The sequence below is a fragment of the Physella acuta genome, unplaced genomic scaffold (assembly GCF_028476545.2).
Source record: "Physella acuta isolate Inbredline_101_S28 unplaced genomic scaffold, ASM2847654v3 ptg000090l, whole genome shotgun sequence".
Lineage (NCBI taxonomy): Eukaryota > Metazoa > Mollusca > Gastropoda > Physidae > Physella > Physella acuta.
This window is the reverse complement of record NW_026731610.1, coordinates 1956227-1982483: the sequence shown is the minus strand read 5'-3', so window position 1 is coordinate 1982483 and position 26257 is coordinate 1956227. Positions and strand designations below refer to the sequence as shown.

General features: G+C 37.3%; 2 protein-coding genes across 2 annotated transcripts; one reads left to right on the top strand and one right to left on the bottom strand.

Moving 5' to 3' along the window:
• The first annotated feature begins 796 nt into the window (after positions 1-796).
• LOC131928316 (phytanoyl-CoA dioxygenase domain-containing protein 1-like) lies at positions 797-8806 on the top strand. The gene is made up of 11 exons (XM_059284321.1): positions 797-984; positions 1191-1328; positions 2909-2984; positions 4192-4239; positions 4691-4746; positions 5047-5109; positions 5395-5416; positions 5948-6073; positions 6712-6840; positions 7452-7578; positions 8138-8806. The coding sequence occupies exons 1-11, from the start codon at positions 958-960 to the stop codon at positions 8181-8183; spliced, it is 858 nt and encodes a 285-aa protein (XP_059140304.1). The 5' UTR covers positions 797-957; the 3' UTR covers positions 8184-8806.
• Positions 8807-11635: 2829 nt separating this feature from the next.
• LOC131928036 (uncharacterized) lies at positions 11636-26056 on the bottom strand. The gene is made up of 11 exons (XM_059283937.1): positions 25976-26056; positions 24475-24723; positions 21268-21327; positions 19710-19755; positions 19082-19165; positions 17504-17613; positions 16811-16997; positions 15188-15299; positions 14395-14537; positions 12303-12433; positions 11636-11806 (listed from the first exon to the last, which is right to left on the bottom strand). Exons 2-10 carry the CDS (start codon positions 24697-24699, stop codon positions 12333-12335), a joined length of 1068 nt encoding a protein of 355 aa, XP_059139920.1. The 5' UTR covers positions 24700-24723; positions 25976-26056; the 3' UTR covers positions 11636-11806; positions 12303-12332.
• Positions 26057-26257: the final 201 nt, after the last annotated feature.

Sequence of the window (26257 nt, the reverse complement as noted above, 5' to 3'; positions counted from 1 at the left end):
TTATTTGTACAACATTTTATTTTATAAATAATTTTACAATTGCATGAAATAACAATTTATTATGGTACCCAATCAAAAACACTTATATAAAATAATTATTCATTGAGTGAGACATAAAAATAGCTATATATAGTTTCAATGCCGGCGCCAGGTTATTTAGCGCCCTAAAGTAGACAATATTTATTAAAACGCCCCCCCCCCCGCATTTTTTTCGGGGCCCCCCTATTATGTATATATATATATATATATATATATATATATATATATATATATATATATATATATATATATATATATATATATATATATATATATATATATATATATATATATATATATATATATATATATATATATATATATATGTATATATATTATTATATATATATACATATATATAATTTCTATTTAAATTATATTTCGTTGGTGAGAGGGGGGGGGGGGTAGCAGACGTTCTAAGAGGGGGATGAGGGGGGTGGGAAGGGATACCTGGAAGAACCCAGTGTTTGTTCCAGACTTTTTTCTCCGGGGGGAGGGGGCACTTGATATTTTCGGGGAGGGGGCGGTCAACATTTTCCGGGGGGGGGGGGTCGGGCACCAGTAAAATTAGCCCCCCCCCCCCCTCCGAAGAGATGCCTGGAAGAAACTCTGGCCCTCGAACTGATTTTTGATAGTTAATGCGGCCCTGAAAAGTTTGGAGACCCCTGCACTAATCGATTTAGCCCATTTAAAAATACATTTAGGCCTACAATGCAAGGGAGAGTATTCACAAAATATTTGTCTGCAATGCAACCTTTGAACTCTGAGAACTGAAATATTGGATTCATTTCACTTAAAGTTCTTATCGAGATCTAGATCTAGTTAAATTCTAAACTTAAGCCCTAACTTCTATCAAAAGTAGAATCTAGATCTAAGTCTATATAAATCTAGCATCATAACTGAATACAATTCGATTTAATGGATTATTCTAAGCACATAAACAAAGTAAGTAGTAGTAGGCTAAGTCACACTCACACACACTCTGAGTCTGAACTCTACTAAAAAAGAGACTGAGTGACTTAAAACTTTTATGACGAACAGATCTAGATATCTAGATCTAGAATAGATCTAGAAATAGATAGAGGCCTTGTTCCTGTTGTTGTTTTAAATGTTATAAATGTAATGCTTTTCTAAATGGTTCTCCTTATTAGCTCTGGGAAGATGGCTATGCTGTTATTGAAAACTTTCTAAGTGAAGAGGAGATAAAGAAACTGAAAAGTCACATGCATGAGATTGTTTCAGCTGTCAACCCCAGAGAACATCAAACTGTGTTTTCAACCACAAATCAGGTAGACTAGTTGATGCACACCACATTCACACTTGCAACATGTACATCACATTAACACTTGTGACATGTATAATGTATTGTATATGTCTAGAAAAGAAAAAACTCTAAGCAAGTTAATGTTACATAAAAACATTTTTCCATTTTACTTGTTGTGATTTTTTTTTTATATATGTATAGTATACATTTTGCAAGTGTAAATGCAGAGTTACACCATCAAAAAAGCATTTTTCCTATATTTGTATCTGCGAACCAGATTAACCGGGGGAGGGGGGGGGGGGTGGCAGAGAAGCGATTGCATTTCAATGCTAGGTTATTTTTTAATTACCTTAATTATTAAGTGAAGCTGTTTTTAAGACCTAGCAATCAATGGGGAGATGAAGTAGAGTTCATATGTTTCTCGACCTCAGCATCCTCAGCATATAAAGTGTATGTTTAGTAAGCCTTAGGACTAGACCCACCGTTTTTTTTTACTTTGTCTCAAGTGAGTCAGACCTCCATCAGAGCTGGGTGGAATCAATTTTAAAAAGCAATGCTTTTGTTGGCATTTGGGGGTCGGACTGGTTGAGTTGGTAAAGCTCATGGTTGCTAAACTGAAAAGTCTCGAGTTCGAACCCTCGGGCAGATGAGGCTCGTTAGCTCGGGACAGCTACTCTTCTAGGAGAGACAACTCCAAAATCAAACAACTGCTGCCTTGTAGTTTGTTCTTGGTTGGACAAAGGCTGAAATTGGAGTCAATGGCCTCAATGGCGCACAACAAGTTGACATGTAATCCTTAATTGTGATGGAAGAATAGTCGAGTCAGAAAAAAAAAAAGCTCATAGTTGATAAATTCAAAAAGTCTCGAGTTCAAACCCTCTGGCAGATAAGGCTCGATCCCTCCCAACACTAAAAATTAAGAACGAAGAAAAAGAAGTTGGCATTTCAAAACTTAGATGTTAATCCGCCATCACTATCCTAAATAGGGACGGAGTGGTCTAGCGGTAGAGAGCTGGACTGCTAACCCGTAAGTCTCGAGTTCGAATCCGGGTTCAAGTCAGTAGACCGTCCCTGAGTCCACCCAACTCTGATGGGTACCTAACTCACGTTAGGGAAAGTAAAGGCGGCTGGGCATAGTGCTGACCACACTATCTCTTCATACGCCGAGGTCACAGAAACAAGTGAACTCTACTTCACTTGCCCCATAGACCGTCAGGTTTGAAAGGGAAAACTTTACTTTTACTTTTTTTACTATCCTAAATCAAGCCTGGACCTAAACCCTTAGAATCTTATATTTAAACATTTAAAAATTTGAATTATTACCAGAAAATCCAAAATATCTGATGTGCCTACTAGAATATGCTGGTTATTTCCAGGACCAGTTATAAAAAAAAATACTATTCCATTTATTTTTTATACAATTTTGTAATACAAGTTTTTTAATATAATTCACTTATATTTGCATTATGTCAATTCAACATTGCAAATAACCATATGGTTTACTGTAAGGCAATAATGTGGATAAGTCTTACCTATTCTAAGTTGTACCAATTTGATTAATTTATCATGTTTTCATCTGTTTCTATTATCTTGTACTTATTTCAGACCAAAAATGATTACTTTTTAAACAGTGGAGATAGGATTTCATTTTTCTTTGAGGAGGAAGCTATTGATGCTGAAGGTATTTTATATCAGTGTTTGTTTTATCAGCCAGTGTACATCTGCCCCCACTCCCCTCAATTGTATTTATCCCACTTTTAAGCATCCATATTTACCTAGAACAAAAATTAAATTTTCAGAAACATGAAAGCACAGAACAATCTACAATCTACAATCTATATATATATATATATATATATATATATATATATATATATATATATATATATATATATATATATATATATATATATATATATATATATAAATATATATATATATAAATATATATATATATATATATATATATATATATATATAAAATTCTCTTCTTGGAGACGTTAGAAAACAAGCTGTAAGCGCGTCTTGCAGTCCCCTCTCTTCCTCTCTAGGAAGTCTGATGAGCTGTGGTTCACGCTAAATGTTTACAATCATAGAGCCGGGTTTAGTGACGGCTATTAGGGGCAGATAATTTAGTTTGAAACGATTTTAAACTTAGGGGAGGTAGCTAAGAGGAGGCTGCTTCCACAAGGGATGTTAGGGGTTGGGGGAAAGGAGGGGGGGCGGTTATCATCCTTAACGACTTACTGATAGTGTTTTAAAGCAAATATTTTCAGTTACAGCAGTGGTATTGTCGAATTCACAAAGTATGAATTACTGAAAAGAAGACAATAAAACAACTAAATAGCGGCGGCGGCGTATGATACGCCGTGGGTCGGCTCGTATTTTATAAAATTGTAAACCCTGATAAAGTAAGGAATTGGTTATTTTATGTTTGTACCATAGAGATATACATGGAAGATTAATTTAAGGATGCAAACAAGTTCTCCTCATTTGCTTATAAAATCCACTCAATAACACTTGTATATAAATATTGCAATTTTCCAGTTCCTTTTGGAAATGGGTAAGTGACACATGGCCTTTGTCAAAGGGTAGTCTAGTTCCAAATTGTGGAGCATCTCTTTGAAAGCTATGGGATAACTAATCAGACATAATTTAATAAGGATTTGAAAGTCCTAGTTCTGGCATCACTTTGGCTTTCAAAACATCCAAAACAGAGATCGTTTTACTCTTCAGTACATTCCACAGCTTAACTTGAGACTTCCATGTCAGTAGTAGTTCGCTTCACCTAGTATGATTTGTGAAAAATTAAAAATTTCTGTACCTTTTCTAATGTAACCTTAAAAATATTTAAATTTTATTCTAACATTTGATATCTAAATCTCCAGGCAACCTACAAGTTGATAAACAGTTATCAGTGAATAAAATTGGTCATGGTGAGTATTTAAAAAGACAAATTTAATAATTTCAAGTACATACTAACAAATGTATATGATTATGTTTACATTTTTCACAGAATGTAATGTAAAATGAAAAACTTAATTTTGATTATGTTTAAAGTGGAGTCTAGTTGGTAAAGATCAGGTTTGCTAAACCAGAAAAGTCTCGAGTTCGAACCCTCGGGCAGATAAGGCTCGTTAGCTGGGGACAACTCCAAAATCAAACAACTGCTGCCTTGTAGTTTGTTCTTGGTTGGACAAAGGCTATGGAAGCAAATCCAAAAAGAATAGCAGGCTGAAATCAGAGTCAATGGCTTCATCGGCGCATAACCAGTTGATACTATTACTTAATTCTGTTGGAGGGGGGGGGGGGGATCCCTTCCAACACTAAAATTAAGAACAAAGATGAAGAAGATTATGTTTCAAGTCACTGCATTGTTTTCCCCAGCCCTGCATTGCTTGGATCCAGTATTTGCAGAAATCTCTCAGAGTGAGAGAATGAAGGTGAAATTTTATTTCTATATAGTGTCACAGTGTCAGTGTTCTTTGGTTTTGTTGGTCTACTTGTTTTTGTTAGTGTTTGTGGGTTAGGGTGTTAAATACAGAGGTATGTTTTAGGTATAGTTTGTGGGATTTGAATAATTTATTAGCATGGCAGTTTTTAGTTTTGGGATGGCTGTTAGGTTCATAAAAAATGTTTTTCTTTTACCACAGCGTTAACACTAAACCTGACTCTAACCACTATACTCGCAGGAATTAAAGAAAACTTTAATTACTGTAACAGTTTTTATGTTTTGTCCGCAGGCCATCGCAAAAGCAATTGGGTTTGTAGACCCGGTTATTTGCCAGAGCATGTATATCTTCAAGGTAAGCTTTTGTTCATAATTTATTGTTGAATATCACTCACTGTGTAACGAATAAATTCTGGCTCGGTCATTTGCCACAGTATGTATATCTTCAAGGTAATCTTTTTTAAAAATATGCATTGTTGAATATATCTCTCTGTGTAGTGTTTATATTCTTACTTAGCTATCTGAGAGTGACTGTTACCAACACTTCTACTTAAGCTATATTAATTGAGATTTGAATTGTATATCAAATTTAAAATGAATGATTGAAAGCTAACTAATTGCTAATTATTTGTTGTTTTAGCAACCCAAAATTGGAGGTGTTGGTAAGTTAAGTTAACTGAATATTTATTGAATATTATTATGTTAAGTTAATATTTTATGTTCATGTAAATTAGTTAAAAACACATCATAGACTGTCTTAAATTCTTATTTATAAGTAAACAGTTATTTTCTACAAAGTTTATTTTTTTAAAGTCTACATAAAATACTTCATCCTTTCCTCATTCATTATTTCTCTGTGGACTTTGTTTTCTCCTCTCCCATCCATTCCTTTTTTAGTATTTACCATATATTCTAGTAAAAAATAGTAACGGTCATTTTGGCAAGAGAATTAAAGTTTAAAAGTTTCTGTGACCTATTCTAGTAAAAATATATATATATATATATATATATATATATATATATATATATATATATATATTTATATATAGGCCTACATTTTAATGTTTTAATTTGATTTGCCTGGCCGATGTCGTATGGGATAAGAACACAGTGATTGGGGATGGCTGAAAGCCTGCCTCTAGTCATAACTCAATTAAAAAAATGAAAATAAACACTCTTTGACTGACTTACAGTGATGCCCCACCAAGATTCTTCCTTCCTCAACACCAACCCCAAAAGACTTGTAGGAGTCTGGATCCCACTGGAGGATGCCATGAAAGACAATGGCTGTCTGTGGTTCATTCCTGGTTCTCATAAAAGTGGGTATCTGATAGAGGCACTTGCAAATTTTATCTTAATGTTCAAGTCATTGCTGATTTAATTAACATAATTGTTATCACAACACAACTGTTATCATATCAAAAACTATATCATCATAGCAAAATTATAATCAGAACAACATGACTTTAGTATTACCTTCATCAGAAAATTGTATTAGTAAGAATATTGTAATAATAACACATTGTCATCATGTTTTTCGCTCTAACAAATGCACAAAAATGTTTAAAATCATTTCTGTATAAAAGTTAAAATCTTGTGGAATACATTGTTTAAACTTTTTTGTTCAAAGTAACACATGCAAATGACTGCCAACCTTTGGTATAATATCTATATAAATATAAGGACATACTTGATAGAATAAATAAAATAAACAAATCTTGGTCATTTAGCAATGTATCATCTCCCTACAAAGATGGATTCTTTATTAATACCCTTAATTAAAACATAAGCAACCCTGAAAAATAACAACCCTAAAAAGATTTAGAGCTTATGTAACATAGTTATACAAAGTTTAAAACTGATATTTTATTTGTTAATCAAAGCTAAATTTTTCTGCACTGAATCTTAACATTATGTTCAATTTATGAACACTAAATTTATGAACACCAATTTTCAGATGGTGTTGATAAGGAAAGATACATGATAAGGACAGTGGATGAAGGGACTGGTGTGGAGGACATCACCTTCACACATCCACGTGTGGAGTATGATGACAACTTGTTTATACCAGCTGAGATGAAAGCAGGTGCTTTGTTGGTGCTGTTTTTTCTTGTTTCTACCAGTTGTTTCTTCTTGTTTCTACCTGTTGTTTTCCCTGTTGTTTTTACTTGTTATTTTTCCTTAGTAGTTTCTCCTTGTAAATTCTACTTGCTATTTCTTTCTGTTATTTCTTCCTGTTGTTGTTTTTCTCTGTTGTTTATATATGTTGTTGTTTATATATGTTGTTGTTTTTCAATGTTGTTTCTCTCAGTTGTTGTTTCTCTCTGTTGTTGATTCTCTCTGTTCTTTTTCTCTCTGTTATTTGTCTCGATCTATTGTTGTTTTTTCTCTGCTGTTGTTTCTCTCTCTGTTGTTTCTCTCTCTGTTGTTTCTCTCTGTTGTTGTTTCTCTCTGTTATTGTTTCTCTCTGTTGTAGTTTCTCTCTTTTGTTTCTCTCTGTTGTTGTTTCTCTGTTGTTGTTTCTCTCTGTTGTTGTTTCTCTCTGCTGTTTCTCTCTGTTGTTGTTTCTCTCTGTTGTCTCTTTTGATAAGGGGAGTTAATTCTAAAAATGTTTCACATTATCCCACACTCAGACAGTGAGGCCTACACTATACTTTAAACAATAAAGAACTGACATGGCTAATCTTTGTTTTCTAGGATCCCTGGCTTTGATCCATGGTGAAGTGGTGCACAAAAGTGAAGCAAACAAATCAGAAAAGTCAAGGCACGCCTACACCTTTCATATGTTTGACAACCATGGTGTGGAGTACAGCAAACAGAACTGGTGAGCATTGATTGAAAGACTGAATAGCTGACTGATTGACTGAATAGCTGACTGATTGACTGAATGGCTGACTGCATAGCTGACTTATTGACAGGTTGGCTGACTGGTAGCTGGCTGGCTGATTAATGACTGAATAGCTGGCTAACTGGCTGAATGGGTGGATGGCTAACTTACCAGCTCGCTGACTAACTGACTGACCAACTGGCTGAATGGGTGGTTAACTGACTGGCTCGCTACCTAACTGACTGAATGACTGAAAGGTGTGCTGGTTGTCTGACTGACTGGCTAATTGTGTGTATGACTGAGAGTTTGACTGACAGAATGTATGACTGAGAGTTTGACTGACAGAATGTATGACTGAGAGTTTGACTGACAGAATGTATGACTGAGAGTTTGACTGACTAAATGTATGACTGAGAGTTTGACTGAATGTATGATTGACTGAATGTATGAGTGACTATCTGATATGTCTAGTGTATACCTGTCCAACAGCATAAATAAAATAATACACAACACCACATAAAATAATCAAGTTTGAATTCCTTTCCCTGTGTTCCAGGCTCCAGCCTACAGAGAAAGGAACCTTCACTCACCTGTTAGCCTAGCCTGCCTGGTCTGGTCCCAAGCTCAGGTTGTAATGTACAGGTGTGGGCTAACATGGCCTCTAGAAAACCTATATAATCTATTTAGCAAATATCAACTGCATAGAGGACAAATGCAATACATCCAATTTTTGTGTGAAATTAATCTGCATTGTCAATAATACCAGAGCATTTGAGTAAAATGTCAGAAAAATTTATATTTAAATATTTTTAAATCATTATAAGATTATATTTTTGCACTACTTGAATATGAGAATGAGATTTATAAAGCCATTTTTATCTAGATTATGTTATTTAAACCTGCATTTGTCCTCTATACAGTCAATATAATTTTTAACCAGTGATTCCCCCCAGTGAAAAATGTCTGAAATAAACCTTGAATATGATAAACAGCAATGATATCACAATAAGAACACTATGCAGAAATTATCAATCAGAAAAAAAAAAATTAATTTAGTGGTTGTTGCTTTTTACATACAAATAGAAAAAGTGCTCAAAATATAAAAAAAAATTACTTAATTTTAAAAGGAAACATGCTATAGTGGTGTTTTTTTTCACTGCCTCGTACTATTTGTCATAAATATGTGGTAATATATATATTTTTTTAAATATACAAGCTCAATATATTTCTTTATTATCTTCAGTATTATTATTGGAAAAAGATCTAGAATACAATAATTCAACAATTTTCTTAAGGAATTTTGTTATTATTTTTAGAAAGTATTTGGTTTTTTAATAACCCTATTTAGAATTTTGCACAAGACATTGCTATACCTTATTATGTCAGCTATATAAGATTTAATGGGAAATTTTAAAAACGTTTAATGTTTTTGTTTTAAAAGTCATCAACATACTTATACTTTTTAAAACATTGATATTTATAAACTTTAAAAAGATGTATTGTACAAATTATATTGTATTAGGTTTGGTCAGTGTTACAATATTGATTTTTTTATGTCCATTATTATTCTTGTAAAGCTTTTGAGGAGAAAAGGGCTTTAGCTTTTCCTCTCTAGTATACTGTTTTGAGTGGGCCTCTTTATTTTTTGTTTCATGTAAAATAATTCAATGAAATCTATCCCCCTCCCCTCCACAAATATGAAATGGTTGTGCTGTAATGGATAATTACTAATCAGAAAATCTAAAGCTCATCTTAGGCCTGAGTTCTTATGATGTCTCAGTTACATTAAAGTTAGGAAATGTAAACTTGGCTGGATATAGTGTGGACCACACTCTCCTTTTCATATGCTCAGGTCTGAGAAACAAACTCTCACCCGACAAATAGACTTTTCGAACTGAAAGGGAATAGTACTTAATTTTTTTTTTCTTTCTTAGAAAAGTCTAATAAACTTTCTTTCTTCGGCCTTTATAGTAATATATAGAGAGGATTTACTCTAACAGTTGTTCTTAACCTGGGTTCTATCAAACCCTAGGTGTTTGGTAAGTCAGTCTCAGGGGTTTTGGCAGTGTCAAGAAACACACCTGGCTCATATGATCCATGATTGAATTTCATCAGTGCAGACTTTATAACTCTTAAAAAGGGTTCTGTGAATGCACATATGAAACTTGTAGGGTTTGATACCCCCAAAAAGGTTAAAAACCACTGATCTAAAACAGTTAAGTATAACTTGTCAACATGTTATTTGCCATATTGCCCCTATACTTTCAAACCTTACAATGACAGATCTGTTATGTGATTTTAACCTATTGGGTTTTGTTTCGATCAGTCAGCTGATCGCTCTGTCTTAAGTAAAGCCTAGACTCATTAGAGCTAGGTGGAAACTTGAGCTAGAGCATGAGCACAGCCTATGTGACTCTAAGATGTGTGATCATAAGCATTATAAATAGTAGATCAGTGCGTGCATTTACAGTTTTGTCAATTCTTTACAGCAATGTGTCTTTATTATAATCCTTGAAAGCAGGGTATGTGAATCTTAGATGAGTGTTTACACAAATTCCATCCCATGTTTTCTAAAATAAACTAAATGCCAATCTGTTTTATTATTATAAATAACGTGCAGAGTATGCATTTACAGATTTACAGATTTACAAATTGTCAATTCTTTACAGCAATGTGCCTATAATATGAGAGTGGCATATATGACTATAAAATTATTGTCCACACAAACAGTAGTTCCTTGTTTTCTAAAATAAACTAAAAGCAAATCTGTTATAGCATTATAAATAGTTCATCAGGGTGTGCATTTACTGACTTACAATGTTGTCAATTAATTCTTTACTGTGAAGTGTTATATTATAACCCTTTTATCAAATATATTAAATTTTTCTCTATATGTTCATTATACAGGGCATTATATAATTATTTTTAAAACTTTAATTATTTACTCAGTATAATATTACAAATGTTTTGATCGATAATAATAATTTTATAATCACACACGATATTTAGTGTTTTTGTTTTGATGTTAAAAGATTATGTATGTGATGTCAAATATATTCATAAACACAATATAACGGATGGGTTGGTTCTTGAACACGATGTTAGTTAGTGTATTGTGGGGTTACAATAATGACGCTGGTACTGTGCCCTTTATAGTGTTCCATTCCCTGTGCTGTTTGCTTGATTTAATTTTGTTTGATGGTAGTAAATATGTTTTGGTAATGTCCATTAACGTTGTAGAATAATGTTGCCATTTGGTGGGGGGGTGGGGGGTGCGGACATTTACCTATGTCTGTCAACACGATAACTTGAGTAGCGATAACTTGAGTAGCGTTACAGCTAGGATGACGATGTTTCATATTTAAGTATTACATTAAATTTCTAGATCTGTTTCAACTTTTCAGAGATTTCCGGTAACCGGAAGTGGAACTTATTCTCCTTTGTTTTTTTCAAAAGCCTATAACTTGAGTACTGTTTCTGATAGATAAATGACATTTAACATATAAGTAAAATAACTGATTTTCTGTTTTCTTTCAAATTTTGGGTAATTTCCGGGGGACAGTACTTTACGCTATTTCCGAAGTCTCAAAAATCGCATATTATCTTTTAACTTGATTCCTCTGTGTATCGTCCACCATGGCCCGAACTTTGCGATCAAAATTTCGAACACTTCTACCGGACAGAGTTATTTTAAACTTTTCACTTAAGTCAAGACTCTACGACAATGTAATGTGACATAAAATGTTACTTAAATTTAACAGCTGCTTAATTAACTCTTTGAAAATTAATGAAGGTCTTCTTTCCACACTATTAATATACAGTTTGCTGTTTGTTTGGTGCGCATTTTTTCCTACGAGATTCTATTTCTATTATATTTTTAAAAGTCTAAGTAATTAAAAATTGATAGTAAAATCTTGTCTATAATATCCCGAGTTGTCCCGTAGTGTACAGGCTTTTCATGGAGGTTTTTGCAAGTTTATGTTCATGCGGAGATTTGTGCACTACACATTTAATTGAAGAGTCTTAGAAGTACAGGTAGTCGTTACAAAAATGTTTTTTAATACTGATTCCATCAACAAGATATTTTTACACTTAAAATACAAGAAAATTGTGAATGGTTTTTAAGTACAGCAGAAAAGTACAGTAGCTTCATATTTGTTATATTCAATATAGTAAATATAAGTCCACTTGTTTTAGCCAAGGATTGTGTACATTCACACTTGTCCTGTAATAGATAAAGCATTTGATTAATGCAGCATCAAGAAATACAATAAATAAAAGCACACACATAAAATGACACCTATTGGATAAATAAATGGGACATAAGAAACTTAAATTTAAAAGAACATTGGATAACATTTGGTGCAGTGAACTGAAATTTTAGTAATTAAAAAAACAAATTAGCTAAATGAATTCTTTTTTTCACTTGCAATATTTCACGTAAAAAAAGCTTTTCAGAAAAATCCACAAAGGAAAAAAAAAAACTTAATCGGAAATTGCGCAAATATGAACTCAATACAGTTTCATTTCGTCATGTTATCTCATATTTTGTGGTAAGATATTTTCTTATGCCACAATTTATATTTGATCATTCTTTCCTAAAATCTTTTAAATACCGAATTTTAAAAATCCTAACCTTGCTTCTGTGTGTATAACTTTTTGTTGCGCAAATTTTTGTCTGGATTTGTTTTTAATTAAAGCACACATTAAAATCAACTTACTGTTGTACTGAGTACAAAGAGTGTAAGTGGCTAGCACCAGTCAGGGTGAAGGACGAAGTGCCGTGGTACTGGAGCGTGGGGGCGGGTGTAGTGAGACTTCCAGTTGTTACCTGGGTTGTTGTCCGTGTATTCTGTGAGGGAGATAACCAAGATTTTAAGATCATTCTTAATTACATTTCGTGGATAATTTATGACTTAAAACAATCACTATGTGGCACTAAGAGAAATAAAAGAAACAGTAACGGGACGGCGTGACGTAAGAGCGCTAGGATCCTAACCCTCAAGTCTCGAGTTTGAATCCTTGTCCAAGTCAGTGTAACCCTCACTCAGTGGGGATGCTTTTACCCACTGAGGTGTTGTGGTTAAGACGGGCTGACCCCGACAGTTGTTGTCAAGTACTCGCTTTATTTACAGCATCGAGCCATGACGGCGATGCAACACAGTAGTACAAAACAAACTAGCCAAGAAGAAAACTGTAGCCCCTAACTAGTGTGCACATGCAGCACTAGCAGGAATACACAAATAAGTATTTTAAAAAACATAATCTATATAACTACCTTCATTAGGTCTACATCTTGGTCACCGTGTCCACAGACAGCAGCCTTGCGTGTGACTGACACGCTAGGCATGAAACTACCCACAGTCCCATGTCACATGACATGGGACACAGGTAACATCGCTCACAAGAGCATGAAAAAAAAAAACTTTTTAAAAAACCACGTTTTTCTTGTGGACTAAAAAGTAGAAAATAAATTTTCATACATTTGATGACAAAAAACGTGGGTACGTTCACCATCAAATTTCCCGACCCATCTGCCCGACCCACGTTTTTTGTCATCAAATGTATGAAAATTTATTTTCTACTTTTTAGTCCACAAGAAAAACGTGGTTTTTTAAAAAGTTTTTTTTAAGTATTTTATTTTCTCCTTTTTAGTCCGTTGCTACACATGAAAAACGTGGTTTTTTAAAAAGTTTTTTTTAAGTATTTTATTTTCTCCTTTTTAGTCCGTTGCTACACATGAAAAACGTGGTTTTTAAAAAAGTTTTTTATATAGTTTCTTTTCTACTTTATGTAATGACTTGATTAAGTATGACTTGACTAAGTGTTTATAAATACACGGACTAAAAATCTTGAGCGACCAGGATTCGAACCTGGGTTGTCGCGGCCACAACGCGAAGTACTAACCGCTATACGATCAAGGCCAGCGCGCTCACATCGATTGGGGCCGAAGTAACTGTGGCAATAGGCCTCCAGTCTTGTCGGTATCTTTAGAAATCATGTCCTCGATTTTATGGTCCTTGGGGCGTAATTAAATTAAGCTAATTACGGTCTGTAATTGCTAGTTTTTATGATTGCATCTGAAATTGTTAGGCGAAAGTAGCATGCATGCCAAATTTCAGATCTGTAGAGCAATCAGAAGTGGGCTAATTTTCGATGTCAATTTTAACAACAAACAAACAAATCCACAAACGCGAAGCTGAGTTAAGAAAAACGTGTTAACAACTACAGGGGCCGCAACTCAATGAATTAAAACTTCATATTTTTATCCCCCTTGGCTGGTAACCATATGTGTTACATCAGTAAAACTTCACAGAGTTCACCCAGCTCTGAAGGGTACTTAACTCATGTTAGGGAAAGTAAATACGGATGGGCGTAGTGCTGACCACACCTTCCCTTCATATGCCGAGGTCAAGAAACATATGAACTCTACTTTATCTGCCAAAGAGATCTCTAAATCTAAAGAGGATTCTTTACACCATTTAAAATTTCCCCCCAGAGTTACTCATTCTTTGGGCGCGCCTGGTTGTAACTCTACTCACCCGGCATATGATGCCATGTTGTAAGATCTTCAAACCTACTCACCCGGTATGTGATGTCGTGTTGTATGATCTTTAAACCTACTCACCCGGCATGTTGTATGATCTTTAAACCTACTCACCTGGCATGTGATGCCATTTTGTATGATCTTCAAACCTACTCAACCCGCAAGTGATGACATGTATGATCTTTAAACCTACTCACCCGGTATGTGATGCCATGTTGTATGATCTTTAAACCTACTCATGTTGTATGATTTTTTAACCTACTCACCCGGCATGTGATGCCATGTCGTGTGCATCCATCTGTTTGCCCTTACTTCCGGTTCCAGCAGGTTTATAAACTTGAGCTTCGTTTCCTTCCCTTGAACATTAGGCTCATCGCTTTCTACTTTTGTTTTGCTTGGAGGCTTGCTCCTAAAGACAAGATTAGTTCGATATCTTTCAGTTTTTTAAATGGAGGACTTCTACAACATTATTTTTAGAAATATTATAAATGAGATACACATGTTGCCGTATTTATCATGTAAATTTCACTTGCTTTACAAGTCTAAAAGATGTTCCAAAAAAAACAACATTATCGGTGTCGTCTCTTTACACAAACAACCAGAAGTGACACTGTTATGTCTCATCCCTAACACCAAACATATAACTTAACTATCATCTTTTCATCTTTTCCCGTTTGTGCCCAAGACATGTGATAGAAGAAGTAGAGTCAGCCCAGAGGCGTAGCGAGGGAGGGGGGGGGGCGGGGGGGGGGGACATATGTCCCCGGGCGCCGACCTTAGGGGGGGGCGCCAAATTGAAAGTTTGAGGGGGGGGGGGTGTACATGAAAAGTTCGAGGGGGGGGGGGTGCAAATCAAAAGTTTGAGGGGGGGTGGGTAAATGAAAAAGAAATCAAAAGTTTGTCCCCGGGCGCCGGGAAGGGTCGCTACGCCTCTGAGTCTGCCGCCTTTGTTTCCCAAAACTCAGCGGGCGTTCTTCTGATAGGAAACTTGATTCAAACTCGAGACGTGCGAGTTAGCAGCTCTCTACGCGCCCAACGTAACTAACGAAGATCCCTTACTTCTCCAAAGTGTGGATGACCTCTTTCAGTTTCTTCCTCTGTTCCTCCCTAGTAGATCCCATCTGTTTAGTTCCAGCCATTGAGTTAAAGAAGTCAAAAGCGACTTGGCACTCTAACGATAGGAAATATGTATAAATATATACTTGTATATATATATATATATATATATATATATATATATATATATATCAGCATATGCATAAAACTCATATAGACCATGTATATATATATATATATATATATATATATATATATATATATATATATATATATATATATATATATATATATATATATATATATATATATATATATATATATATATATATATATATATATATATATATATATATATATATATATACCTGTGTCACTAGCAGTCTCCAGCCACTTCTCCAACCATCTATCTGTAAACCCAACCCTCTACCTGTGAACCCAACCATCTACCTGTAAACCCAACCATCTACCTGTGAACCCAACCATCTACCTGTAAACCCAACCATCTACCTGTAAACCCAACCATCTACCTGTAAACCCAACCATCTACCTGTAAACCCAACCATCTACCTGTAAACCCAACCCTCTACCTGTGTCACTAGCAGTCTCCAGCCACTTCTCCAACCCTCTACCTGTAAACCCAACCATCTACCTGTAAACCCAACCATCTACCTGTAAACCCAACCATCTACCTGTAAACCCAACCCTCTACCTGTAAACCCAACCCTCTACCTGTGTCACTAGCAGTCTCCAGCCACTTCTCCAACCCTCTACCTGTAAACCCAACCATCTACTTGTAAACCCAACCCTCTACCTGTAAACCCAACCCTCTACCTGTGTCACTAGCAGTCTCCAGCCACTTCTCCAACCCTCTACCTGTAAACCCAACCATCTACCTGTGAACCCAACCCTCTACCTGTGTCACTAGCAGTCTCCAGCCACTTCTCCAACCCTCTACCTGTGAACCCAACCATCTACCTGTAAACCCAACCCTCTACCTGTAAACCCAACCATCTACCTGTAAACCCAACCATCTACCTGTAAACCCAACCATCTACCTGTAAACCCAACCATCTACCTGTAAACCCAACCCTCTACCTGTGTCACTAGCAGTCTCCAGCCACTTCTCCAACCCTCTACCTGTAAACCCAACCATCTACCTGTAAACCCAACCATCTACCTGTAAACCCAACCATCTACCTGTAAACCCAACCCTCTACCTGTAAACCCAACCCTCTACCTGTGTCACTAGCAGTCTCCAGCCACTTCTCCAACCCTCTACCTGTAAACCCAACCATCTACCTGTAAACCCAACCCTCTACCTGTAAACCCAACCCTCTACCTGTGTCACTAGCAGTCTCCAGCCACTTCTCCAACCCTCTACCTGTAAACCCAACCATCTACCTGTGAACCCAACCCTCTACCTGTGTCACTAGCAGTCTCCAGCCACTTCTCCAACCCTCTACCTGTGAACCCAACCATCTACCTGTAAACCCAACCCTCTACCTGTAAACCCAACCATCTACCTGTAAACCCAACCATCTACCTGTAAACCCAACCATCTACCTGCACACCCAACCATCTACCTGTAAACCCAACCATCTACCTGTGAACCCAACCCTCTACCTGTGTCACTAGCAGTCTCCAGCCACTTCTCCAACCTTCTCCTGACGTCCGGAAACAGCGAGGCCCTGATGACGCTGTACAGCTGCCGTCTGCTGTTCCTGACCTTCCCTGCTGTTCCGGCACTTGTCTCCTTCCGACAGGACCCACTCGGTGCACGATGTTCTGTAGCTGGGATTTGTGCCGGCGTCTGAAATACGTTTTAGAAAAAGGATTTGTAGCTGGTACAGTGCAGTTTATAATTAAAGTTTTAGTTTGACCTAATACTTGCTTTATCTTCCTCAATTTCTTCCTCGCACTTCGTCACAAAATTACGATGCCCCCACCCCAGCCAGTATTTCTTTCAGACTTTTTTCTCCGGAAGGGGGGGGGGGACACTTGAAATTTACGAGGGCGGACTAAATAATCTGGGGGGGGGGGGGGCGACACTAGTAAAAGTATATATTTTCTATTAAAATTCTATTTCGTTCGGTGGGGGGGGGGGATGTCTGAAAGAAACACTCCTAGTTGTAAACCCTCCTGCTGTAGAATAGGAATATTGTCTATTTTTATGGCGATTGTTTATTTCACCAAAATGCACTCTGTTTTCATAATTTCTAGAATTAAATTTAAAACTTTCTTTTTTCCTGACACCCACTGTAGGCACTTGATTAACCAAGATATTTATTTTTATGACCTTTCAACTTGATATCTGACCTTATTTATCGCAGCTTTCTCGTCGACGGTCACCTTAAATCTGATTGGCGGAGCCGAAGTCACGTGTTTAGAGTTCTCCCCCTTGGGCGAAGACAATGCTATGGCTGGCACTGTGGAATAAATAAAAGCGTTTGTATTACTTGGAGTACCCTTCACTGTTTCTTTTAGGTATCTCTAAGGAGGGGAGTGCACTACCTTCCCTCTGCTCCAAACACACACTCCCCGGAATACTTCCGACCCCCTTCCCCCTTTCCCACATTCGGACCAAATAGGAAAAAAAACATATAGTTTATATAGAAAACGAGCCGACCCGCGGTATATCATACGCCGCTATTTAGTTGTTGTTTTTTCTACTTTTCAGTTATTCATAATTTGTGAATTCAACACTACCAACGCTGCCACTGAAAATATTTCTTTAAAACACTATAAGTAGCTCGTTAAGGACGATAACCCCCCTCCTTCCCCCCCCCCCCCCCTCCGTTAAAGTAAACTCCACTTAGTTACCCCCCCCTACGTTTAAAATAGTTTAAAACTAAATGATCTGCCCCTAATATACATCAATAAACCCGGCTCTGTTTGTAAACATTTAGAGTGAACCACAGCTCACCAGACCATGTAGGGGTGGGGATGGTAGTGAGCGCGTTTACAGCTTGTTTTCTAGCGTCTCCCAGAAGAGAATCATATATATAGATATACATTTTATTTGTATCCGCCCCCTCCAGAAAATGTCCAGTACCCCTCCCCCCTAACCCCGGAGAAAAACGTCTGAAAGAAACACTGATACCCATATGTTGAATACCACTTAATTGAGGATTAGGCCTGGGCGCTGGGCAAGGTCCTAGGTTATAGATTCTAAGGTATCTCAGGTACTCTATCACAAAGGTCTTTTGTTATTGTGATCAAACCGTATGAAAACTAATGGGATCGCTGATATTTGTATGCTAGTGTTTTGAACCCGTTTTTCCTCTTAACTAAGTAATGGGCTATTAATATGTGTTTTGAACCCGTTTTTCCTCTTAACTGAGTTATGGGCTATTAATATGTTTTTCATCATCAAGACATTGACATAGACGTGTCATCAATATCCATGGTTAGAAACTCGGTATTCGCAATAAATAATCATTGTGTACGAAATATCTAATTATATCCTTAATTAGCCCTAACCTTGAAACTGATATTTCCGAGGCGTAGCGACCCTTCCCGGCGCCCGGGGACAAACTTTTAATTTGGCGCTCACCCCCCCCCCCCCCTCTCGGGAGCAAACTTTCGATTTGCACCCCCCCCCCCTTCAATGCAGTTAAAATGTCATTTTAATTTGTTTTTCCAACCCAGTTTGGCGCCTCCTAAGGTCGGCACCCGGGTACATATGTACCCCCCTCGCTACGCCTCTGTGATATTTCTTTACTACTTACAACTGAACGCCTTTATTAGAAAGAATTCATTTTCGGACAGTAGTAGCAGGAATATCCCGAATAGGTAATAATAATAACGTCATTGGTCTTCAAAAAATACTCATGCCATGTAGATGGGGGAATTAAATGAATCTAATTATGATTAAAGTATTAATAAGCCACTTACAAGATGTCTGGCGTTGGAGTGTTGGCCTACTGTCAACTTGAACCTCTTTAGATTCGAAGGCTTTTGTTTTCTTTTCTTCTGTTCCTTTAATTAAAGCAAAATATAAAAAATAAAATAAAAATAATAGGTTAATTTTGTAAATTGCATTCACATAATGAACAGTCGAATAAAATGGTCGGATGGTATAGCGGTAGACTGCTAACATGAGTTCGGATCTCGAGATCGAATCTGTTTGGAGTCACTGAGTCCACCTAGCTTTTATGTGTACCTGATCTAATGAAAATAAAATTTGGCTAACCAATAGTGCTGGCCACAATCATTTCATATGACAAGGTCAAAGAAACAAGGTGACTTTACTTCATCTGCCCCACGTATCGCAAGGTCTGAAAAGGTAACTTTAAGCCCTCAAATGGGTATTTTACCGTATTTTACGTACGTGTCTTACGTTAGATAACATGGATAGACTTTGTGAATACCTCATACACGATGAACACTTAAATATTTTTACGACTAAAACAGCTCCTGTTCACAAAACATATTCTCTACAAAATGAAGCTAAGACAGACTATAGCTAAAGCCTAACCACAGTAGCAATACATCTCACCCCTCAACATACACAAAAACTTACTAGCGGACTGGGTAAATCTATCAGGGATTTTCCAAAGCTTTAGCGCCTGTGAAAATAAAATAAAGTGCTAATAAAATATTTCTCATATTATGTGTACATTTAGATACAAGATGTTGATGAATCGGAACATTATTGTTTAAAAAAAAACATGTATGAAATAAGGAAAAAATAATTTTAAAAAGTAGTGGTATTAGAAAAGTACAAAAAGATGTTACTATTAATTCTACTAACACATAGCACAATGTCTCGTTAGTACGTAATCATAATTAGTACAAAGTAACCTCAAGTACTTCTTACTAAGTACGTATCAAATTAGTGCGTTTACCGTTTTATTTGACACGATTTAGTTAATACTTCTACTTACCTATTACAATGTCAAATTATTACTTATTTAACTAGTACTATATCACTTTAGTACTTCTAAATGCACCTTCCTACTAAAATGTCATACTAGTACTTCTATTTACATAGTACTCTATAACCTTACTACTTCTAGTCAGTCATGTCTACTACACAATTACTTAACCAGCCTACCGTCACTCGCCTATTATACACGACTTTGGTACTTACTGAATCCCTTTGTACCACAAAATGTGAGTGGACGAAAATTCATTTAGCTGCGAGTAGCTTCAAAAAATTTTGTGGACTGAATTTCGTAAGCGAGATCGAACAAAAAAATCAATTTAAAAAATCAATAGTCGGATGTGATACTCGATCACATAAGCGATTTCACTGTCAAATAGGGGTGTTCTCACATTGGTGTGAGGGGTGTTCTCACATTGGTGGGAAGGGTGTTCTTATATTGGCGTTAGAGGTGTTCTTACATTGGTGTGAGGGGTGTTCTCACACTATGTGGGGGGTAATCTCACACTATGTGTGGGGTGTTCTTACATTGGTGTGAGGGGTGTTCTCACACTGGTGTGTGGGGTGTTCTTACACTGATGTGAGGGGGGATCTTATACTTGTCTGAGGGTGTCAATACTCTGAAGTGAAGGTGTTTTTACACTGATGTGAGGGGTGTTCTGACACTATGTGGGGGTGTTCACACACTATGTGGGGGTGTTCTTACATTGGTGTGAGGGGTGTTCTTACACTGTTGTAAAGGGTGTACTTGCATCGATGTGAGGGGTGTTCTCACACTGATATGAAGGGTGTTCTTACACCGATGTGGGGTGTTCTCAAACTGGTGTGATGGGTTTTATACCACTTATGTGATGGGTGTTCTCACACTGGTGTATGGGATGTTCTTACACTATTGTGAGGGGTGTTATACCATTAATGTGAGTTGTGTTCTTTACACTGATGAGGGGTATTCTTACAATGACGATTAACAACTGTAAACACTATAAATATACGCGACTTTGAATAAAGTTAACACCATAATAAAAAAATTATATACAAACACTTACTTAACAAACAGTAGACCTACTAAACAAAAAGAAAGTTTAAAAAGTGGAGAAAAATACTCAAAATAATCAAGATTAGAAATAGATTGTACACAAATTCTAAAATCCAAGTAGAAAAAATACAAAATTATTAAAAAAATGTTATTGCTTACATCTGATGGACTGTTGCCGAAAAGGACATCTCTAATGGTCAGTCTCTTGGGTTTCTCTACCTAAAACAATATAAACAGATGATGTAGAGAAGAATTCAAGCAGATCTGGTGTACTAATTAATTAGAGTAGCCACAAAATGTAAATGTTGTCTTAAGGCTGGAATGGTAGGCCTACATACAATATGTTGTTTGTGAGATTAATCGCAAACACATTCGTTGTACGTGTGCTTAAATGTTCTAGTGTGTGTGCTTAATCGTGCAACACATACGATGTTTTATTTGTGTGATTGATACTACATATAGGCCTACAATATTTGGGGGAGCCGGACGGATTACCGAAAGGACAAAAGCCCGAATGCGATAAGCGCCTGAAAGAACATTTACCCGAATACGACAAATGTCAGACAGACCCTCCCCCCCCCCCCCCCCGTTCCCCCGGATTTGTGTCGTAGACCCGATGTGTTGTATGCTTAATCGTAGTAATATATATGTTTGTGTGCTAAATCGGATGAAGATTTATACAATGTGTTGTGTGCGTAATGATACGACATATACGATGTATGATTTGTGTGCTTTATCATGAAACACGTAGAAATGTGTTGTATGATTTTCCGTACAACACATTTGATTTCCTCTGTTTGCGCCTTATGCGTGTGTGTGTAAACGTGTATGCGTGTGTGTGTGTGGGCATGCGTTTGTGCGTGATTGCATTTTTGTGTGCGTGTGCGTGTGTTTGCGTATGTGTGTGTGTGTGTGTGTGGGTGGGGGTGCGTGCGTGTGTGTGTGAATGTTTGTGTGTGTTTGTGTGTGTGTCCAACGTGACTTTGTACTACAATGTAAAGAGGTTTCAACATTGAATCAACATTTTATGGCTTGGTTTATTAGGGCGGACCAATAAATACTTCATTTTATGAGCAGCAGGGAGGTTTATTACAGTAAATACGAGTTACTATAAACCTCGAGAACCAGAGTTTCTTCCAGGCATCTCTTCTCCCCCCCCCCCCGAAAAATTTTACCGCCCCCCCCCCCCCCCCCGAACGAAATAAAATTTATATAATTTATATAGAAAATATATACTTTTAACAGTGTCCGCCCCCCCCCCCCCCCCCCCCCCCCCCGAAAATTTCAAGTGCCCCCCCCCCCCCCGGAGAAAAAAGTCTGGAAGAAACACTGTCGAGAACTACTTGCATATGTTATATTTTATCATCTTTTCCCGTTTGTGCCCAAGGCACATGGGGCAGATGGAGTAGAGTTTATCTGTTTCAGGGACATCGGCATATGAAGGGATAGTGTGGTCAGCACTATGCCCAGCCGTCTTTACTTTCCATAACTTGAGTTAGGTACCCATCGGAGCTGGGTGGACTCAGGGACGTTCTACTGACTTGAACTCGAGACTTTCGGATTGTCAACCTAGCTCTCTACCCCATTACTCTTGATGAAATGCAAAATTAAAAACACCACGACAGTAACCCCCCCCCCCCTTACATATAGTAAACAGTAAATTCCTAGTACGTAAATAACTCTAGTTTCAGACTTTCAATTTTAAAAAAGGAATAAACGCTCAATAGTCTAATTACATTGCAGTGTTATTTCCAGACGTTATTCTCTGGGGGAGGGGGGTCACTTGATATTTTTGGGGGTAGGGGTGGGGACGGACAAAGTTTTTCAGGCTGATGGTGGACGGACACTGGTAAAAGTATATATTTTCTATTTAAATTTCCATTTCGTCCGGGGGGGGGGGGGGGGGGGGGAGAGGCGCTAGACTTTCTTGGGGGGGGGATACCTGGAAGAAAACACTGGTTTAATAGGCGATTGATTTCGCCTTGCCTTGAAAATCAAGGCGAAACGTCTGGGCAGTAAGCTGACCTTGATGTTGCCCATGTACCAGACACCCTCTCTCAACACATCTGTTGTTCACAAGATTAAAATTTGAGAACCTTCGACTTCAATATCGATCCAGCACGACATGATAGTGTTAAATTACACAACAGACTTAAATGCCAACCCCGTAATAAAACACCCAAACAATAGAGTTGGCATTCGCCTAATAGAAATACCCTAAACACGAATAGCGCCTGGTTGAACTACCACACATAGGGACTCAATTAATCCCTTCTATACCCGTTTTGGGTTCCTTCAGATTTTATACACTGGGTGGTATTGATTTTATGTATAGGGGACCACTTGACGTAGCCCCCTTTGTGGAATAATGGACCATTGACTTCATTATATGCATGTTGGCAGCTATGCTGATAAAAGGTTGGGTTAATCTCCTAGATCGGAGTTATAGATTAGTAAATCAATAACTTTATTGATTTTAGAGCCTCTATTGATAGTTTAATAAATCGACTGGTAGATTCAGCTTAAGTAATAGTTAACATTTTGATTATTAAAAACAGGCCATCTTTAAAGGGTTGGAACAGTCGTCAGCTAAATTAAATACCTCATATGAAAGGTCTAACAAATGGTCCAAATTATAGGTGAAGTAGAGTCTAGATGCTGTTATTATTTAACATGGTACTGCAAGCAGTTTAGTCGAGAATATTTTCACCGTGAAGCAAAACTTTTAATTAGAGCCAGTAGGTTTAGTGTGTACAGTTATTTTAACCCCCTACTCTTTAACCAGAAAGTCAACGATTTTTTAATTGAAGTTATATATCTATCTTTAATTATCTGTAAATCAACTTCATGTAAATTGTTTTTTATTCTTTTATTAAACGTATTATATTTCCTCTTGATTACAGTGTATCCAGACAAGATTTAATCAGTGTTTCTTTCAGACTTTTTCTCCAAGGGCGCTTGATATTTCCGGGCTGGGGGGGGGGGGCGGACACTGATACAAGTATATGTTTTCTATATAAATTCCATTTCATCGCGGGGGGGGGGGGGGAGTCTTCCGTTTTCCCGAACTAAATGGAATTTATATAGAAAACATATACTTTACCAGTTCCCCCCCCCCCCCCCCCCCTCCCCGGAAAACTTAGTCCGTCCCTCCTGAACGTATCAAGTGACCTCCCTCGGAAAAAAAGGTCTGAAAACACTGGAAATACCTAAGATTAAAAGAACTACTGCCTATCTTAATGATTATACTGCCTGCGATTGAATGAACTACCCTATACATTCAGTGGTTGTACTTGCTACGATTGAATGACCTATGACCTACCTCCATAGATTGTACTACCTCAGATTAAATGACCTATGACCTACCTCAAGTGATTTCGACAAGAAACTCGGCAGGGGGTGAAGCTTGAAATCCACCTTGTACACCGACATGAATTTGTTGGGCTGACTTGGTTTTGAACTCGCCGCCGACTTGGGAAACAGCTGGCTCGTGTCGTCATGCATCAAGCGCAGGTGACGGGCCATCGAGTTTCCGGGGGACACGCCCACTTCCGGGAGAACCGCGGCAGACGGGGCGCAGACGACGGCCATTTTGGTGAAATCCCTCAACGCTTTCTAGGCAAAAAAAAAAACATAATATTTTAAGTTGTAAAAATCTGGCACAGCTTTTACTATAACTTTTTGCTGTAAATAAAATACAAAATACTTTTTTATATTATACTATTCAAAGCAGAATATGCTTTTGTAGTGTCAGTATGAGTGGTGTTGACAGAAATGACAAATTGTGGGTTTATATTCCATCACGGTTTTAAGAACATAAAAGGATCGTTATATGCCATTCAAATGTTTTGAAAAAGTAGACATAAAGCGACACGAGCGCCGATAGATGTAGCAGCATAGGAATATTTTCATATTGGGGGTTTATTGAGGGTGTTCTATGCCCCCTCATTCTAGCTCTTCTTGCCCATAGTTTTTTTTCCAGGCACCTCTTCGGGGGGGGGGGGGGGGGGCGAGCTCCGCCCGAAGCAAGCCCACCGCCCCCCCCCCCTCCCGAACGAAATGGAATTTATATAGAAAATATATACTTTTACCAGTGACCGCTCCCCCACCCCTCGGAAAATTAAGTCCGCCTCCCCCCTTCGAAAATATCAATTGCCCCTCTTCCCCCCCCCCCTTCCAGGGAAAAAAACAATGCCCTTGCCTACAGCACTGCTGACTTATGACTTAGATAGTTAACCTAGACTGTTTCACAACGCCTCCTGTTTACATACGGGTGTTGCGGGTGGGTGGATTGATAAGGGGATAATTTACCCGGGGGGGGGGGGGGTAATGTCGAAGGGGGGGGGGGATGATCGGTAAAGTCTTCATACCTTTTTATTGATACTTATTGACACAGATTAAAAGCACTAGCAAAATAACTAAGATAATTTTTTAAATTGATACTTTTAGAAAGATTTTTTTTAAAAGAATAGTAAGCCTACTATTGTTGATTATTTCTCTAGAAGTTTCAAGTGCTTATCTCGTTGGCTAGCTCTATATTTTTGAACGTCTCATGATAAACAAAGCTATGTAACGATATCACCCGGCTTTATAATAATAACGATATTACATCAGTATAGTAAAAGCTCACCCTCCTGAATTATTTACAAGCTATATCTTACTTGCCATGTTCACTTGCCTAAATCATTACTTGTCAATAGATATAATAATAACTTATTGAAATAAACATATGCCGTAAAACAGTGTCAGCAGGAAATTAGTATTAAGCAGTTCGACCATTAATCATATAAACACAAGAATTTAGTATGGACTTAAGACACGGATACAAAAGATAAGTGTATACTGTCTAAATTAATTCTTATCCTACCTTCTCCGACTTCTCTCCCACATTAATTAAGCTAATTAACTTTACACGTCTACTGAATCACGTGACAGACGGTCAGACGTCTGGCAACGAGTCACATGACTGCATAACGCCCCCCCCCCCCCTCAACCTCCACCCCTCCCTCCCCTTGCAATATGTACCTGACCTTAACCCCAACCAAAACAATTATCTGCCATTCAGCACACCGCAATGTGCTAATATAATAGACGGCAAACGGGTAAGGTACGTTTTAAATCTTAATTAAACGGCAACAGAACAGATCAA